This window comes from Amblyraja radiata, chromosome 32, assembly GCF_010909765.2.
Source record: "Amblyraja radiata isolate CabotCenter1 chromosome 32, sAmbRad1.1.pri, whole genome shotgun sequence".
NCBI lineage: Eukaryota > Metazoa > Chordata > Chondrichthyes > Rajiformes > Rajidae > Amblyraja > Amblyraja radiata.
Window position 1 is genome coordinate 14230017 of NC_045987.1, and position 20330 is coordinate 14250346.

At 47.1% G+C, this 20330-nt stretch overlaps 1 protein-coding gene across 1 annotated transcript in view; it reads right to left on the reverse strand.

Annotated features, from left to right (window-relative positions):
* Positions 1 to 3977: 3977 nt before the first annotated feature.
* Positions 3978 to 20330, reverse strand: part of med27 (mediator complex subunit 27) — a 211603-nt gene continuing 195250 nt past the window's right edge. The window contains exons 7-8 of the mRNA XM_033049112.1: positions 20008 to 20085; positions 3978 to 5209 (exon numbers count right to left, since the gene is read on the reverse strand). Of these exons, the coding sequence (XP_032905003.1) occupies positions 5075 to 5209; positions 20008 to 20085 (213 nt within the window). The 3' untranslated portion in view covers positions 3978 to 5074. The remainder of the gene's footprint in view (positions 5210 to 20007; positions 20086 to 20330) is intronic.

Genomic DNA, 20330 nt, shown 5'->3' on the forward strand with positions numbered 1-20330 from the left:
CTTAGAGTGCCCGATGGAATGCGTCACAAGGGCTGCTTGGTCCACGATGTTGAGGTGCTTCTTGAAAACGTTGGGAGCTGCACTCATCCAGGCAGCTGGGGAGTGTTCCACCGCACTTCTGTCATTGGTCTTGTAGATAGTGAAAAGGTTTTGGGTGTCGTATGCTACGTTACTCACCATGATATAGTCTCTGACCTACTCTTTTGCAGGAGCAGTATTTTTTTGGCTGGTCCAGTGAATTTCTGTTGAGAGGTGAGCCCCAGAACGTTGATGATGGGTACGTGGCCATTGTCAAGTTAATGAATGTCAAAAACAGGTCATTAAAATTCCCTTTGATGGACATGGTCATTAACTAGCATCTCTGCAGCCTGAATACTACCCGTCACTCTATACCTGAATGTTGTTTAGATTTTACTGCATGCAGAAATGGGCCAAATGTGGAGTTGCAAATGGAACTGAGTACTGTGATCACCAGCAAATATTTCCGTTTCTGAATTTGAGCAAGTAAGATCATTGATGAAGCAGCTACATATAGTTTGCCCTTCTTGAAGCTTTCTTACTATTCTGCTTAAGGAACAAGAAGTGCTCTCGGGGAGAAAGTTCTGAAAGATAGATTTGACGACAACAAAGTAACACAAGTATTTTTACAAGTCAGGATCCTATACAGACCCTAAGCATCTCCTGCCACGATGTCCTGGGAATGTGATGATTGACCTAATAGTTTTCTTTGTGCAAGGTATAATTGCAACAATTGCAGTGTTTGCCCCTTGATACCCATTGATATTATATTTACCAGGATTCCTAGATGCCAGTCACCAAAACAAAAATTATGTTTGATCACATTCAATTTAAAAAGCAATCAAGTGTTTCCTTTTGTGAGAGAAATTCCTTTTATGAGAGAAATTTGAATTACCAGTACGTATAAAAAAATAATAATACACTGGATGAACTCGGCAGGTGAAGCAACATCTGTGGATGCAACGTGATGGTTGACATTTCAGGTTGGGATCCTGCATCAGGACCGCAACCTGAACAATGACCATCACTTTGCCTCCATAGATGCTCAGCTCACTGAGTTATTCCAGCAGTTTGTTTGTTGCTCCAAATTCTAGCATTTGCTGTCTCATGAATCTCCATTAGAATTCAGAATCACCATATTAAGAAGGAGATGAGACTTTCTTTTCTCATAGAATGATGGAATATCTTTAAGGCAGAGGTGATAGAAGCTTCACTCGTAGAGTGAAAGGTTACTTTATGACATGATAATGCTGAACTACATTCAGTAACCAACACACCCTATAATCCCCTTCCCTTCAATCCACTCCAGCTTCTTTACAAGAACCTATATTGCATCAGGACCGCCGTAGGTTCATAAGGTTAATTCCCGGGATGGCAGGACTGTCATATGCTGAGAGAATGGAGCGGCTGGGCTTGTATACTCTGGAATAGAAGAATGAGAGGGGATCTTATTGAAACATATAAGATTATTAAGGGTTTGGACACGCTAGAGGCAGGATACGTTCCCGATGTTGGGGGAGTCCAGAACCAGGGGCCACAGTTTAAGAATAAGGGGTAAGCCATTTAGTTCAGAGATGAGGAAACACTTTTTCACACAGAGTTGTGAGTCTGTGGAATTCTCTGCCTCAGAGGACGGTGGAGGCCGGTTCTCTGGATACTTTCAAGAGAGAGCGTGATAGGGCTCTTAAAGATAGCGGAGTCAGGGGATATGGGGAGAAGGAAGGAATGGGGTACTGATTGGGGATGATCAGCCATGATCACATTGAATGGCGGTGCTGGCACGATGGGCCGAATGGCCTACTCCTGCACCTATTATCTATTGCATCACGGCCCCAAACAGAAACAGAAATGCTATGCCGAACATGAATTATTTTCCCTTTCCTCTTCAGCTTTGATGGTAATCCAACATAGCAAGTGATGATATCATGTGAGGTAACAGGGCATTTGGTATCTTACTTTGGATAAACGTACTGGCCTTTAATGCATAGCCAGGGTGGACATTGCAGGCAGCATTCATAAACACAGCTGGCCCCATCATTCTGAACCATTATATTGCATCTCCTCACTAAAATATCAAAGGCTCAGCACTGAAAATTATTATTCTGGGTGAATTTATTCTCAAAGCAGGAGCAGAGAAAAAGGAATCTTGAAAATTTGATTGAATGAAAGGTTGTGACAAAAGTTAAGAATTTAATTTTAAATTTAGTATCTTGAAACCTTCAACAATTAAACATTTGATTAGTAGTTAATTAAAAACTATCAGATTATTAAAGGATTACTTGACTTGCAATGACAGCTTTTTGTGGCAGGTTCATCTTGTTTCGACCGTGTAAACATAGCAACATCACGCTGGTCAAAGCATAATAATGATATGGCAAACAGCAAGATGCTTGTAGACCAGAGTGCTACAACTTACCGCTTTTAAAGTGGCATCTGCCTAACATTGCAGTGCTGTGCGTTTGCTAGTGTACCTTCAGTCTCACAAGCACTTTGACTGCAAAATCTGGGACCTACAAATTCAGCTTCCACTGGAGTTAGACATTGGTCACGCCCCAATGAATCAGAGCTGCACAGGAGAGGGTTGGTGCTGAGACAATACTAGCAGAAAACCCTGAAATGTCTGCACAGGTCTACAGAACCAGGTAACTAGATTGAAAATTCCTGATTAACAACCTTGGCGCTGTTGATTTTGCAGTTACTTGCTTATAACAGATTTATTAGCACTGAACCATTTTTCCAATAAATGTTAGCAAAAAAAAACCTGTCAGGGAGATAACAATAAAACTAAATTGTCGGGCTATCGTCTTAATTGCATTCACTCCTTCCAGAGAACCTCTGAGCTGAATGGACTGATTCTAATGCTTCTTGAGGCATTATTCCATATTGCAATTTTTATCTCTGGTCAGTTTGATAATTAAATCCCATGGATTTTAACCTTTTTCTGACTCATTTCATATAAAGATTATTGAACTATGGGCAGGAATTGAACTGAATTATTGCCAAAATTAATCACCAGAAGATTATGAATTTGAAACTTGCAAGAGATTTGGATCATTTTCTATCCTCTACAATTTTACTGAGCAGATGTCTTCGTTGATGTAATGATGTTATTACAATAATTGTACATTCTCCCTGTGGGAGGACATGGGGACTTGATTGTGGTACACAAGTACTGGAGACAGCCAAGCTGCTTCTCTAGGCACCCGCGACTGACACTGCAATCATGGTCAAATGTTTCACATTCAATTAATTGAGAGTTCAAATGACAGACCATGACTGAACCAGATTAACAGCAGCTGTCCCGATTAGGGAAACAAGTCATCATCATTATATTCACTTAAGTGCTTCTAATACCACTGGATTTCAATGAGTAATATGACATGTACAACTCTTTATGCACAAATGTTAAACTCAGTACATAATACAGCTACAAATCTGCACTGACTTTGATTGACACAGAAAAGAGATATCAGAGAGATGAAGAGAGTTATTTACTCCAGATATAAGTTTGATTAGATACTGATCTCTTTAATATTGGAAGTAACATCAATCCTCAAACAACAATACACTATCACAACAGTGACCCTTCACTGCAGCAGAAAATGCTTAACAGGAACGCTCAGTGAAGGGTCACTGTTGTGATAGTGGAATCTATACTTGGGTGAGCAGCTGCAGATTTTGGTTGGTATCTGTAAAATACAAACTCTTTGAATGAAGGGTTACCAGTTCTGTCTATTTCTGCTGATGCTGCCTGACCTGTTTGAACATCACTAGCACTTTCAATCGTTCCATATGCCACGCATCTACAGCACTTTTGTAATTAGAAACAAATGTTGGTGGCTCTCCATATAGATGACACCAATGTTGCATCAACCTAACTTGTTTTCATTATGTAAAATTGAGATTTTGAAATATTTATCTTCAATTCAAAATTTCTTAAAAACACTATAGGGAAAGGCTTTTTGTGATTTATTTGCACCCACTGGTATTGATGTTCAAAATGTCAATAAAATCAAACATTTCATCTCAGAACCAAAATGTAAGGAATTTTAATTACAAAAATAGCATTTGAATAAACAAACAGTTATTCTTTATTCATCATCTATCAACTGTCCATTGGATTATTTAATCACCTCTACCTTTAAAAACACACATTCCCTATCACAAAGAAAGATTGGTGGAGAGGGAAATGGTGTTATTGTTTCCTAATAAGAGCTGCTTCACCTTTTTGTTTGAACCAATAAATGTTAAGATTTAACAACCTAATTATGAAATGCAAATGAAGAAAGGTTGTTGTTCCACAGGAACATCTGATCAGATTTCATCTATTTCTCAGTTTTGTTCTCCCCTCCCTCAAATTTCTTTAATAGGAGTGTTGAAATTGAAGTTGAGGATGAGATGTTAACTTGAGTTTTGCAACAGACAAGGCTGCAATCTCCAGAATGGTATATATTATAATTAGTTTAGCTGATGAAATAAAAATACTACAGAGAAGTGAAGTGAATTTCAATTTCATGGTGAGATGTGAGAACAAGATCTGACCCAAGCGTTTGTGACAAAAAGCAAAGTAAAAAAGAACAAGAGGACACAACCCTAGGCAACATGTTGCTGTAAACATTAATGATTGGACATTTAAATGGGAGCTTTATGAATTTCTTATTTGATCAGTGCTTACACCGAGACAGCCAAGAATACTGGTAAGACAGCTTGACCCTTCTCTCAAATAAAGGAACGTGATGTGAATGTGGGAACAGAAAAAAACAAAATGCATTCAAAAAGTCTTAATGCACACATGAAAACCATGATTTAAAATGTACCCATAAAAATGTTAAATCTAATCATTTACATACCTTATCTGAATGTCCCACTGTTTCTATAATTTTGATGTATTTTATAATAAAATACTTTTGCCTGAATAGAAAGATGTTGGAGGAATCATTCTACCCTCAGGAATTCATTTAAACTAGGCTTGTTGACTGACTGTCCTTCATTTCCTGTGCTGTAAATGCCACAATTTCCCGATATGATCCTTAATAACTAGACTAGGAGTTGAACGTTACTGCCTGCAAGTATCGTGAAAGGCCTCTAGCGTGCGAAAGTCTCTCCACGTGGGAGGCAATCCATCCTGAAGAAATTTTCCACACCGCTGACACGTAGCCTGGAATAGCTTAATGTAACTTCGCAACCAGGTCTGGAAAAAAAAAATCAGAGTAACACATGATCAGTAGTTTTAATATATAATTCCATTTTAATTTTCCAATTGTAACATTGATTGTTACGCTTCACTCAAAATGAGAACTTCCAGCTCCTCAGCTTTAAGACAAGAATAACAGCTTCCACTCAAGCTCTGTTATAGATCTCCAATATTGAAATATCACAAATTAAAATACAGCAGCCACACAGGATCGACTGGAAGATGCCATTTGCAACACCTGTCTTTTTGTAAATTCCCAGCTCACAGCACTCATGATGAGTTCTACTTTACCAGCGTGAAAGGTCAGAGGAAGGATTAAGCCCGTGCTTCAATATTTATGTGAACACAACTAAAATGCTGTGTTTTAAAGGATCTGTTTTATTCTGGTACCACGCAAAAATTGGTGGAGATTGATATGTAATCAAAATGGTGATTTTTATTTTGCTCAAGTTTGCTGGTACAAACAGGGTCCATTAATCATCTTGCTCATTACACAGTGTTTAATCAACTCCACAGGAAAGCTACTTAATCAAAATGTTAAAATGCATAACATTCCCCAGTAAAGCAAGTTTAAAAAAAAGAGAACCAAGTTCTAAAGGAGTTTATGGCCTCAGTACAGAAGGATTGTGTGAAACGTGATGGAATCTGGAACAAAAAGCAGAACACTATAATAACTCAGTGGGTCAAATGGCAGCTGTGGAGGTAAAATGTGTATGTCGCTGTTTTGGGTTGAGATTCTGCATAGGGACTGTACGGGAGGAGAAAGGAATGCCAGCAGATAAGAGTAGAGATGTGGGACAGAGGTTGGTAGGTGATAGGTGGAAGCAGATAGGAGGGGATGGTGGGCAGATAGGATCAGATGGGAGGAGGAGGGTGGAGGGGATAGGTAAGGTGAAAGATCAGTTGATCAAAATTCAGGTCTGGCATATTCCAGTGTGGAAAAAAGACAAGGATGGCAAGGTTCAGGAACCCTGGATGATGAGAGATGTTGTAAATGTGCAAGATGCTATAAAAATGAAAAATTAACCATACAATGCACTCCATAATTAATAAAGGATGGGTCTTTGCCCCAAACATTATGGAGGGCACTGTATGTAAGCTTGAGGAACTGAAATCACATAAGGAAAATAAAGATAGCATGAAATAACTCAAATAGGGTATCTGGAGGCCAAAAGAAAACATGAAATATCCTTGGTGAGTAGGACTAAAAACAAGAGGGGAGCTGGGGAAAAGGTAGGATCACTCTAGAATAAATATGTGAACTTTCGCCTGGAGCTAAAGTAAAGAGTACTTTGTATCATTATTCATCAAGGATAAGGAATGGAGATTGTGAGATCAGTATAGGTATACTAATACTAAGGATATATTGATATCAAGAAGTAGGTGATGTTGAGTGCAGAAAACAACAGCGATTGTTGGGGTTGGGATTGGGTGAGTGCACAAAACAGACTGCGAACAAGAACTGTTCCTTGCAACTAACAAAGAAACAGGACTAGCTAAAGCACATGTGAGTGTCGTGGCTATCTTTTGATCTGCAGAAAGTGGGAGGAATCAAAAAAGATGGTATTCAGGGCAAGGGCAAGTTCTGCCAAGGAGATGAGAATGTTCATACAGGAGAATTGGTTGGGTTTAGTTTAGTTTAGAGATAGTTTAGAGATTAGTTTAGAGGTGTTTCTTCAAGAAAGATATGGAAGGCTCAAAGACCTTTCTGAAGGGGGATGGAGGTGTACAGAGACTAGACATCCATGCTAAAGATGAGCCAGTTGGAACGGGCGAATTGGAAGTTATTGAAAAGGTGGAGAGCATGAGAGGTGCAGTAGTATGTGGAAAAGGACCGGATAATGGGAGACGAGATGGAGTCCAGGTACAAAGAAATGAGTTCCGGTGGGCATGAGCAGCTAGAAACAACGGGCCTGTCATGGAGCTTAGGTATGGTGCAGAAGCGGGCAGTGTGGGATTGAGGCATCGTGAGGTTGGATACTGTGGATGGGAACTCTACTAATGTGATGAGATGAGATCTGTAATTGGCTGGAAGGCAGCAATCTGTTCCATGATGAAACATAGTATTTCCCAAATAGTGGCAAGCGAGTCAAACACAAGACTAAATCACTATATTAGTCTGAAGAAGGATCTCGATCCGAAATGTCACCTATTCCTTCTCTCCAGCATTTTGTGTCTACCTTCAGTTTAAACCAGTGTCTGCAGTTCCTTCCTGCACACTATATCTATCTATTTAGGATAATAAACAAAGCGGGCTTTGTCTTAAAATTTTCAAATGTATTAATATGCACTGATTTTCAAAATCAGAGTACTGGGTTGTATTGATACAAATATTGGTGAAAATTATAAAATATTACATCCATTTTATATTTAACTAGACCAAGTGGGACCCGTTTCTCAAACTGGATTTTGTAAAGTTTAAAATGTGAATAACGTCAAATATACCATAAATCTGAATGAAACCTGATACAACACACCCTGACATTCCCTGCCTCCCTCCCTCCATAACCCCTCTCCCCTCCCTACCACCCTTGATGTCATTGCGAGGTGGAAGCTGCTGTTTTTTTTTTATGTAAATGAGGTTCCATTGTGATGTAATTGTGGGGTGGAACACTGCTGACGGACAGTTTATGTAAATGTGATCCCATTGTGACATCATACCCTGCTAACTGTCAGTGCAAGTTCAAGTGATTTTTCTCAAACTGGATTTTGTAAAGTTTAAAATGTGAATAACTTGTAAATTATTCCATCAATCTGAATGAAACTTGATGCACCACACCCCAGGACAATGGTGAGTAAAGGTGGGCCAAAAATTGTAGCGCTGCCGTGTACCATTTTGGTGTAATTTCAGGACCATCCAGACAGACAAGATGAGAGTTTTAGTAATATACTAGACCAAGTGTTTCCCCAACGTGCGGTTGTGGGGGGGGGAGGCGGCATGCAGCGTCACACACACTAACTATCCCCCCCCCCCCACTCACGCTAATTACCCCCCTTGATATTATATTAATATTATTAATTTGCTCCTTTTACCCCATAACCACCCTATCTACTGACGCATAGTCCCCAACTTGCAGTCACATCTAGAGAGAGGGAAGGGGGGGGGGGCGGGGGTAGAGAGTGAGGGCAGAGAGAGAAGGGGAAGAGGCAGACAGAGAGAGACACACAGAGAGAGGGGCAAGTGGGATAGGGGGGAAAGGTGGGGGAGGAGGGGAGGAGAGAGAGAGAGAGGGTGAGAGTGAAGGGGAGAGAGAGGGGGTGCTGAGAGGGGGGAGAGGTGGGGAGTAGGGATGAGGAGGGAGGGTGGAGGGAAGAGGGTAGGGGGTGTGGAGGGGAGGGGGTTTAGGGGAGGGAGGGAGGGAGGATGGGATGGAGGGGAGGAGGGGAGAGAGAGAGGGGGGGGGGGGGGAGGAGGGAGGAGAGAGGAGGGAGGGGGGGGAGGAGAGGGGGGGAGAGGAGAGGGGGAGAGGAGAGGGGGGAGAAGAGGAGAGGGGGGGAGAGGAGAGGGGGGGGGAGAGGAGGGGGGGGAGAGAGGGGGGGGGAGAGAGAGGAGGGGAGAGTGATAGAGAAAGGGAGAGACAGGGGGGAGAGAGAGAGAAAGAGAGAGGGATAGGGAGAGAGGTGGGGGGAGAGAGGGGGGGGGGGGAGAGAGAAGAGGGGGGGGGGGGGAGAGAGAGAGAGAGAGAGTGCCTTGTTACTTCAACCCAAACCCAAACAACCATTTGCAGGCAGTGCCTTTTTACTTCCAACTAACCATATATTCATTTTCAAACCACATTATGGGTACTCACAGCTGTGGTGACATTTGTTCAGTGTCATTCAGAGCTCTGATTGAGGCACACCACTTGCAGAGACTAATCTGTTTCCCCAACGGCGTTTGCAGGGGGGGGGGGGGGGCTGAGGCATCACACTCACATTAACCACCCCCCAAACACACAGGTGGGGGGAGGGGGGGTGAGAAGAGGGGAGGGCGGGGAGAGGAGGAGGAGGAAACGGGGCAGATTTGGGAGGGAAAGGAGAGCGGGGGAGGGGGGTGAGAGAGGGGGATGGGGAGAGAGATGTGGGTGAGGGGGGGGGGGGTGATGGGGAGGGAGGGGAGGAGTGAGGGAAGGGGAGAGGGGTGGGTGGAGAGAGGGAAAGAGTGGGGAGGGAGAGTGTAGGGGGAAGGGGGGAGAGAAGTGAAGTGGAAGAGAGGGAGGAGAGAGGGATGGGGAGGGGAGAGAGATGTGGGGGGGAGGGATGGGGACGGAGAGGAGGAGGGAGGGGTAAGAGTGTGGAGGGTGGGGGAAGAGTGTGGAGGGAGGGGGAGAGAGGTGGGGAGAGAGGTGGGGGGAGAGGGGGGAAAGAGTGGGGAGGGATAGTGGGAGGGGAAGGGGGAGAGGTGGAAGAGTGGGGAGGGTCAGAGGAGTAGGGGAAGGGGTGGGGGGAGAGAGGGGAGGGAGAGGGAAGGGAGATGGAGAGAGAGGGGTGGGGGAGGGAAAGGGGTGGGGTGAGGGAGAGAAGTGGAAGAGTGGGGAGGGAGGGGTAGGTGGAGTGGTGGAAGAGGGACAGAGGGGTAGGGGGAAGGGGGCGGGGGGAGAGAGGGAAGGGGATAGGGTAGAGAGTGAAGGGGGTGGGGGAGAGAGGGATGGGTGGGCGAGGGAGAGGGGTGGTAAGAGGGAAACTTAGAAACATAGAAATTAGGTGCAGGAGTAGGCCATTCGACCCTTCAATATGATCATGGCTGATCATCCAACTCAGTATCCTGTACCTGCCTTCTCTCCACACCCCCTGATCCCTTTAGCCACAAGGGCCACATCTAACTCCCTCTTAAATATAGCCAATGAACAGGCCTCAACTACCTTCTGTGGCTGTGAATTCCAGAGATTCACCACTCTCTGTGTGAAAAATGTTTTTCTCATCTCGGTCCTAAAAGATTTCCCCCTTATCCTTAAACTGTGACCCCTTGTTCTGGACTTCCCCAACATCGGTTTCTATAAGATCCCCCCTCAATCTTCTAAAATCTAGCGAGTACAAGCCGAGTCTATCCAGTCTTTCTTCATATGAAAGTCCTGACATCTCAGGAATCAGTCTGGTGAACCTTCTCTGTACTCCCTCTATGGCAAGAATGTCTTTGAGCATCGGGCATTGTGACATCACACAATGGAACGTTCACCATGGGCTGGGGCTCCTGCAAAGGCATATATAAATGGATCCATTCCGATTGGACATATGTGAACATTGGGCATTGTGACATCACACGATGGAACAAATCAAAAGGAAGAAAGGCAGCCACAGACTTTTATATAATAACTAGACCAAGTGCAGACCCGTTGGGTCTGTTTCCCTAACGGCGTTTGCGCGGGGGGGGGGCTGCGGCATCACACTCACATTAACCACCCCCCAAACACACAGGTGGGGGGAGGGGAGGTGAGAAGAGGGGAGGGAGGGGAGAGGAGGAGGAGGAAACGGGACAGATTTGGGAGGGAAAGGAGAGCGGGGTAGGAGGTGAGAGAGGGGGATGGGGAGAGAGAGTGGGGGAGGGGGGGATGGGGAGGGAGGGGAGGATGGAGGGAGGGGGAGAGGGGTGGGGGGAGAGAGGGGAAGGAGTGGGGAGAGAGGAGGGGGAAGGGGGGGAGAGAGGAGGAGAGGGGTAGTGGGAGTGATGGAAGAGGGACAGAGGGGTAGGGGGAAGGAGGCGGGGGGAGAGAGGGAAAGGGGTGGGGTAGAGGGGGAAGGGGAGTGGGGGAGAGAGGGAAGGGGGGTGGGGGAGGGATGAGGAGAGGAAGAGGGGGAGAGGAGTGGGGAGGGAGGGAGGGAGGGGTAGAGGGGTAGCGAGAGTGGTGGAAAAGGGACGGGGGAGTGGTGGAAGAGGAACAGAGGGGTAGGGGAAGGGGTGGGGGAGAGAGGGGAAGGGAAGGGAAGAGAGAGGGGTGGGGGAGGGAGAGGGGTGGGGTAAGGGGAGAGAAGTGGTAGAGTGGGGAGGGAGGGGTAGGGGGAGTGGTGGAAGAGGGACAGAGCGGTATGGGGAAGGGGGCGGGGGGAGAGAGGGAAGGGGGTGGGGTAGAGAGGGAAGGGGGGTGGGGGAGAGAGGGATGGGTGGGAGAGGGGTCAGGAGAGGGAAACATAGAAATTAAGTGCAGGAGTAGGCCATTCGGTCCTACGAGCCTGCACCACCATTCAATATGATCATGGCTGATCATCCAACTCAGTATCCTGTACCTGCCTTCTCACCATACCCCCTGATCCCTTTAGCCACAAGGGCCAGATCTAACTCCCTCTTAAATATAGCCAATGAACTGGCCTCAACTACCTTCTGTGCCAGTGAATTCCAGAGATTCACCACTCTCTGTGTGAAAAATGTTTTTCTCATCTCTGTCCTAAAAGATTTACCCCTTATCCTTAAACTGTGACCCCTTGTTCTGGACTTCCCCAACATCTGGAACAATCTTCCTGCATCTAGTCTGTCCAAACCCTTAAGAATTTTGTAAGTTTCTATAAGATACCCCCTCAATCTTCTAAAATCTAGCGAGTACAAGCCGAGTCTATCCAGTCTTTATTCATATGAAAGTCCTGACATCCCAGAAATCAGTCTGGTGAACCTTCTCTGTACTCCCTCTATGGCAACAATGTCTTTGAGCATTGGGCATTGTGACATCACACAATGGAACGTTCATCAGGTGCTGGGGCTCCTGCAAAGGCATATGTAAATGGATCCATTCCGATTGGACATATGTGAACATTGGGCATTGTGACATCACACAATGGATCGTTCACCAGGGGCAGGGGCTGGGGCTGCTTCTATGGGTGAGAAGCCAGTATTTTTTGAAATATTGGTGGTGGGGGGGGGGGGGGGGCTGCGGCATAACACTCACATTAACCACCCCCCAAACACACAGGTGGGGGGAGGGGGGGTGAGAAGAGGGGAGGGAGGGGAGAGGAGGAGGAGGAAACGGGACAGATTTGGGAGAGAATGGAGAGCGGGGTAGGGGGTGAGAGAGGGGGATGGGGAGAGAGATGGGGGGAGGGGGGGTGGGGAGGGGGGGATGGGGAGAGAGGGGAAGAGGGAGGGAGTGGGAGAGGGGTGGGGGGAGAGAGGGGAAAGAGTGGGGAGGGAGAGTGGAGGGGGTGGGGGGAGAGAAGTGGAAGAGTGGGGAGGGAGGAGGAGAGGGGTAGGGGGAGTGATGGAAGACGGACAGAGGGATAGGGGGCGGGGGGAGAGAGGGAAGGGGGTGGGGTAGAGAGGGAAGGGGGGTGGGGGACAGAGGGATGGGAGAGGGAGAGGGGTAAGGAGAGGGAGGGGGAGGAGAGAAGGGGTAGAGAAGTGGAAGAGTGGGGAGGGAGGGAGGGGTAGAGCGGTAGTGGGAGTGGTGGAAGAGGGACAGGGGAGTGGTGGAAGAGGAAAAGAGGGGTAGGAGGAAGGGGTGGGGGAGAGAGGGAAAGGGAGGGGAAGAGAGAGAGGTGGGGGAGGGAGAGGGGTGGAGTAAGGGGAGAGAAGTGGAAGAGTGGGGAGGGAGGGGTAGGGGGAGTGGTGGAAGAGGGACAGAGGGGTAGGGCAAAGGGGGCGGGGGAGAGAGGGAAGGGGGTGGGGTAGAGAGGGAAGGGGGGTGGGGGAGAGAGGGATGGGTGGCAGAGGGAGAGGGGTGAGGAGAGGGAAACATAGAAACATAGAAATTAAGTGCAGGAGTAGGCCATTCGGCCCTTTGAGCCTGCACCACCATTCAATATGATCATGGCTGATCATCCAACTCAGTATCCTGTACCTGCCTTCTCTCCATACCCCCTGATCCCTTTAGCCACAAGGGCCACATCTAACTCCCTCTTAAGTTCCGATTGGACATATGTGAACATCGGGCATTGTGACATCACACGATGGAACGTTCACCATGGGCTGGGGCTGGTGCTGCTTCTATGGGTGAGAAGCCAGTTTATTTTTGAAATATTGGGGGGGGGGGGACGATTTGATTAAAAGCGTGTACTTAAACACGACGAAATGTAATGAGGAGCGGATATTTAGAAAGAAAAGTGAAATCTCTACCGAAATGGAAAAGATGTCGGCGATTCTGCGTCTGGTTTCGGAGTTGCAGTGAATCAAAGGAAGAAAGGCGGCCAGCAGCCGTCCATGTAAATGGATCCATTCCGATTGGACATCTGCGAGTATTGGGCATTGTGACATCACACGATGGAACGAATCAAAAGGCAGACAGGCAGCCGGACGGACGGCAGGCGACAGGCACACAGTTTTATATATTAACTAGACCAAGTGCAGACCCGTTGGGTCTGTTTCCCCAACGGCGTTTGCGGGGGGGGGGGGCTGTGGCATCACACTCACATTAACCACCCCCCAAACACACAGGTGGGGGGGGGGGAGGTGAGAAGAGGGGAGGGAGGGGAGAGGAGGAGGAGGAGGAAACGGGACAGATTTGGGAGGGAAAGGAGAGCGGGGTAGGAGGTGAGAGAGGGGGATGGGGAGAGAGACGTGGGGGAGGGGGGGATGGGGAGGGAGGGGAGGAAGGAGGGAGGGGGAGAGGGTTGGGGGGAGAGAGGGGAAGGAGTGGGGAGAGTGGAGGGGGAAGGGGGGAGAGAAGAGGAAGAGTGGGGAGGGAGGAGGAGAGGGGTAGGGGGAGTGATGGAAGAGGGACAGAGGGGTAGGGGGAAGGGGGTGGGGGGAGAGAGGGAAGGGGGTGGGGTAGAGAGGGAAGGGGGTGGGGAAGACAGGGAAGGGGGTGTGGGAGGGATGAGGAGAGGGAGAGGGGGAGAGGAGTGGGGAGGGAGGGAGGGGAAGAGGGGTAGCGGGAGTGGTGGAAGAGGGACGGGGGAGTGGTGGAAGAGGAACAGAGGGGTAGGGGAAGGGGTGGGGGAGAGAGGGGAAGAGAGAGGGGTGGGGGAGGAAGAGGGGTGGGGTAAGGGGAGAGAAGTGGTAGAGTGGGGAGGGAGGGGTAGGGGGAGTGGTGGAAGAGGGACAGAGCGGTATGGGGGAAGGGGGCGGGGGAGAGAGGGAAAGGGGTGGGGTAAAGTGGGAAGGGGGGTGGGGGAGAGAGGGATGGGTGCGAGAGGGAGAGGGGTCAGGAGAGGGAAACATAGAAATTAAGTGCAGGAGTAGGCCATTCGGCCCTACGAGCCTGCACCACCATTCAATATGATCATGGCTGATCATCCAACTCAGTATCCTGTACCTGCCTTCTCTCCATACCCCCTGATCCCTTTAGCCACAAGGGCCAGATCTAACTCCCTCTTAAATATAGCCAATGAACTGGCCTCAACTACCTTCTGTGCCAGTGAATTCCAGAGATTCACCACTCTCTGTGTGAAAAATGTTTTTCTCATCTCGGTCCTAAAAGATTTACCCCTTATCCTTAAACTGTGACCCCTTGTTCTGGACTTCCCCAACATCTGGAACAATCTTCCTGCATCTAGCCTGTCCAACCCCTTAAGAATTTTGTAAGTTTCTATAAGATAACCCCTCAATCTTCTAAAATCTAGCGAGTACAAGCCGAGTCTATCCAGTCTTTCTTCATATGAAAGTCCTGACATCCCAGGAATCAGTCTGGTGAACCTTCTCTGTACTCCCTCTATGGCAACAATGTCTTTGAGCATTGGGCATTGTGACATCACACAATGGATCGTTCACCAGGGGCTGGGGCTGGGGCTGGGGCTGATTCTATGGGTGAGAAGCCAGTATTTTTTGAAATATTGGGGGGGGGGCTGCGGCATCACACTCACATAAACCACCCCCCAAACACCCAGGGGGGGGGAGGGGGGGTGAGCAGGAGGGGAGGGAGGGGAGAGGAGACGGAGGAAACGGGACAGATTGGGAGAGACAAGGATGAGCGGGGTAGGGGGTGAGAGAGGGGGATGGGGAGAGAGATGTTGGGGAGGGGGGGATGGGAGGCGAGGGACGAGGAGGGAGGGGAGCGGGGTGGGGGAGCGATGGGAAAGAGTGGGAGGGAGAGCGGAGGGGGGGTGGGGGAGAGAACGTGGGGCGGGCGGAGGAGAGGGGTAGGGGAGTGATGGAAGACGGACAGCAGGGACTAGGGACGGGGGCGGGGTGGAGAGAGGGAAGGGGTGGGGAGAGCGGGCGTGGAGAGGGCCGAGGGGGTAGAGGAGAGGAAGGGGGAAGGAGAGAAGGGGAGGAGAAGTGGAAGAGTGGGGAGGGAGGGAGGGAGGGGTAGAGGGGTAGCGGGAGTGGTGGAAGAGGGACGGGGGAGTGGTGGAAGAGGAACAGAGGGGTAAGAGGAAGGGGTGGGGGAGAGAGGGATGGGTGGGAGAGGGAGAGGGGTGAGGAGAGGGAAACATAGAAATTAAGTGCATGAGTAGGCCATTCGGCCCTTCGAGCCTGCACCACCATTCAATATGATCATGGCTGATTATCCAACTCAGTATCCTTTACCTCCCTTCTCTCCATACCCCCTGATCCCTTTAGCCACAAGGGCCACATCTAACTCCCTCTTAAGTTCCGATTGGACATATGTGAACATTGGGCATTGTGACATCACACAATGGAACGTTCACCAGGGGCTGGGGCTCCTGCAAAGGCATATTCAAATGAATCCATTCCGATTGGACATCTGTGAGCATCGGGCATTGTGACATCACACGATGGAACGTTCACCAGGGGCTGGGGCTGGTGCTGCTTCTATGGGTGAGAAGCCAGTTTATTTTTGAAATATTGGGGGGGGGGAAGGATTTGATTAAAAACGTGTAGTTAAACACGACGAAATGTAATGAGGAGCGGATACTTAGAAAGAAAAGTGAAATCTCTACCGAAATGGAAAAGATGTCGGCGATTCTGCATCTGGTTTCGGAGTTGCAGGGAATCAAAGGAAGAAATGCAGCCAGCAGCCGTCCATGTAAATGGATCCATTCCGATTGGACATCTGCGAGCATTGGGCATTGTGATTGGACATCTGCGAGCATTGGGCATTGTGACATCACACGATGGAAACGAATCAAAAGGAAGAAAGGCAGCCGGACGGACGGCAGGCGACAGGCACACAGTTTTATATATTAGATGGATAGATAGAGAGATAGAGAGATAGAGAGATAGAGAGATAGAGAGATAGAGAGATAGAGAGATAGAGAGATAGAGAGATAGGGAGAGAGGGAGAGAGAGAGAGAGAGAGAGAGAGAGAGGGAGAGAGAGAGAGAGAGAGAGAGAGAGAGAGAGAGAGAGAGAGAGAGAGAGAGAGAGAGAGAGAGAGAGAGAGAGAGAGAGAGAGAGAGAGAGAGAGAGAGAGAGAGAGAGAGAGAGAGAGATAGAGAGATAGAGAGAGAGAGAGATAGAGAGATAGAGAGATAGATAGATAGATAGATAGATAGATAGATAGATAGATAGATAGATAGATACATGTCCATAAATACCCAATATAACAGAGCCAGCACAGCTGAAAAATATAAATCCCATTTGTTTTCAAATTTGGGGGTGTTTATTACTTATAAAGCTGTTTTTAATTAATTGTTTTATCTGTGCGACAGCTGAAAAACTCATTAATAACATATATCCATCTGAAGCAAAATGCTAGTGAAAAGATGAGTTTCACTAAAGCCCTTAAGGACCCTGTTGGTAAAAGAGGGACTTCGCCAAAGACCTGAAACTGCTATGATTTAATCTTGCAGATGAGATTGTTATTAAATGTGGAGCCACTGAAATGAAAATAGCATGAAATAAATCGTGTTTTCCTTTAAAATATCTCAGATTGAATGCCTGCATTAGCCATGTCACTAGTACAGCAACATGGTCTCTTTGAAGATGAGAACATGAACATAATATATCTGCCTGTTTTGTACCATCACCAACCTCTCCACCAGGTGCTGATGGAAGAACACATCTTGTACGTTGTATATATTTTTAAAGCTGACCATTAAATTATCTGAGGAAGGTTTTAGCTTTGATATATCAGGAAATATATTTTAACCCCATCCCCACATTAAAATTGATTTTTGTGGATGTATTCATCCAGCAAATTCCAAACAGAATAGGAGAATTAGGATAATTATTACTGAATGGCCTAAAGAGAGAAACACATCTTAAATTTGTAGGGGCGGCGCAGTAGTAGAATTGCTGCCTTATAGCACCAGAGACCTGAATTCTAACCTGCCTATGGGTACCGTCTGTACGAAGTTGGTGCATTCTCCCTGTGATCGCATGGGGTTTTTCTGGGCACTGGGTCTTCCTCCCACATTCCAAGACGTGCAGATTTATAGGTTCATTGGCTGCTGTAAATTGTCTCTAGTGTGTAGGTTAGAACTAGTGTATGGGTCATCGCTTGTCGGCGTGAACCCAGTGGGCCGAAGGGCCTGTTTCCACGCTGTATCTCTAAACCAACACCAGCCCGCGGCTTTCCTTGAGGAATTTAGGATATCTATAGTAACCAAATGAGTATGCAGCCTGGTAAAGCAGCTCTATGCTACCATGTAACTCAGCAAGAGGACATTTAGCTAATCTGTAGTACTTTGTTAGCAGCTGACATGCTCATCCCGATACAAACAAGAAGCAACTATTCTGGCGAGAGACTTCCAGAATACAAACTAGTCTAGCCGTTCTTTAACTTGCAATGAGGTGATTTCAATTTGCCTTAAATAGAAAATAAATTTCTGATCGAACCACATAAATTCAGAAAACAAAAGGATCCAACGTTAAAGGTGACCATTTAAAACTTTACAGTCTTGAAAGATTCTTGCACTTCATTTCTCCCAAGTTATTTTGATTTGGGTATCTGCAATAAAGTATCCTTACCCAAACCATCCAATCCTTTTATACTGTATGCTGGATAATCAAGAAAGTATCAGCAATTAGAGAAAAATTTTTGTCACAAGTTTAACATGCAGAACTAATGGTTAAGATCAGACGCTAAAATCACACTAGCATGAACTAGTCGCTTGGATGTCAAACATCAAACAGTTGCCATGAAGATGAATGGATAGTCTTTAAAGTGAAGTAGTACAGAGCGAGGCATCAGGTTTGAATATAAGAAATTTGGCCTTCCATTGGCATTTACAGCTGCCATAGAATGATCATGTAGGGGTGGGGGGGGGGGGGGGGGGGGGGGGGGGGTGTGTGTGTGTGTGTGTGTGTGTGTGTGTGTGTGTGTGTGTGTGTGTGTGTGTGTGTGTGTGTGTGTGTGTGTGTGTGTGTGTGTGTGTGTGTGTGTGTGTGTGTGTGTGTGTGTGTGTGTGTGTGTGTGTGTGTGTGTGTGTGTGTGTGTGTGTTTGAAAGCTGGAAGAGAGGGGGGCAGAACAAAACCTGAGAGGTAATAGGTTGATAGAGATGAGACAGGGTTTTGATAGGCCAATAGTGGACGGAGGCCAGATATGAAAACAGAATGAGTGACACAGTGAGTCAAAAGGAATAGAGTTGCGAATTATGAAGCTAGAGGAAAGAATGTATGTGGAAGGAGAGAAATAGGTGCGAGTCCAGGTGGGGCTCAGTGGAACAGGAGGGGGGGGGGGAAGAAAGAGGGGGGAGGACGGGGGAGGGGTTTAAAGTTACCTAAATTTGGAGAATTCAGTATTCATACCGCTGGGTTGTAAGCTACCCAAGCAGAATATGAGGTGTTGTTCCTCCAGTTTGCATGTGGCCTCACTCTACTAAAGGAGGAGATCCAGGATAGAAAGGTCAGCATGAGAATGGTTAGAGCAGTTACAATGGTTAGCAACCCAGAGATTCCCTTTGGCATTGGCTCATCTGAGCACCTATTGGCAAAACCGTCACCGAATCTACGCTTGGTCTCGCTGATGTACAGGAGGAACACCTGTTTTAGTTGATGAGGTTCGAGGAGGTGCCCTTGAAACGTTGACTCATCTGGAAAGACTGCTATATCTTCACATACCCTTTTCGTCTTCCGCAAAAACTGCTCCGTCTGCAACTCCTTAATTCACTCATCCCTTCCCACCCAAACAATCCACTCCCCATATACTTGGTCCTGCAACCGCAAGAGATGTAACACCTGTCCTAATATCTTTTCCCTCACTTCCATCCAGGGACCCCAGAAGTCTTTCCAGGTGAGCCAGAGGTTTGCAAGCAACCTCCTGCGATGTGGCCTCCTTTACATCGGTGAAACAAAGTATGGACTCGGTGACTGTTTCGCCGAACACTTGCGGAAGGTCCACCAAGGCATACTGCATCTGCTAACCATTTAAACTCCCCTTCCCATTCCCATACTGACCTTCCTACCCTGGGCCTCCTCCATTGCCAGAGTGAGGTCACACACAAACTGGAGGAACAACACCTCATACTCCGCTTGGGTAGCTTACAACCCAATGGTATAAACATTGAATTCTCCAATTTTAGGTAACTACAAACCTTCACCCACTCTATTCTTCCCCCTACCCCCCCCCCCCCCCCCTCCTTCTCCCCTGTGTCCCATCTGGACTTGCATCTATTTCTCCCCCCACCCCCTATAACCAGTCTGAAAAAGGGATCTGACCCAAACGTCACCTATCCATATTCTCCAGAGACGCTGCATGACCCGCTTAGTTACTCCAGCACTTCGCATCTTCTTTTGGTACATTTAATTTCTCGGCACTGGACAGGTAATGTGATGATGACAGCAGATTTTCTGTACACTCTGTCAGAGCGTTTTACGAACTGTCATCCATTTGACTGGGAGGAATGGAGAGTCTGGTGATGCTAATCTCTCTTCAACACCCATTTATTGAGATTATGTAGCAAAATGCCACAATGGTGACTGACAAACAGCAAACATTTCAGAGCTCAATACCTTCAATGTTTATGTAGAGTGCTTAATTTTCAGAGGTACTAAGCCCCACTGTGGGTTGCATTACATGCATGAATTTTTTGACGTTGTATCACTTACCATGAAAGATCTGACCACCACATCTGGCATCTGAGGCAGCTGGTAATGCAGCAGTGCTGTTGTGGCATGATCTGTCACCTGAGAGATAAATGACAAGAAATGAAAGCCAGAATAATAGCCATTGAGAAAACCAACCATGATTTACAAGTTACATTGATGAAATCAGCTATTAAATTCTAAACAAAAGTGCTCATGTGAGTATCCAAGAAAGTCCTAGGAAAGATTATTGATTTGTCATTTTTAGTCATTTTACTGATGCAATTACATTCCCAAAATTGTTTAACACATGTATAAAAATTAACTTACTCAGAAAAGTCCCCCAA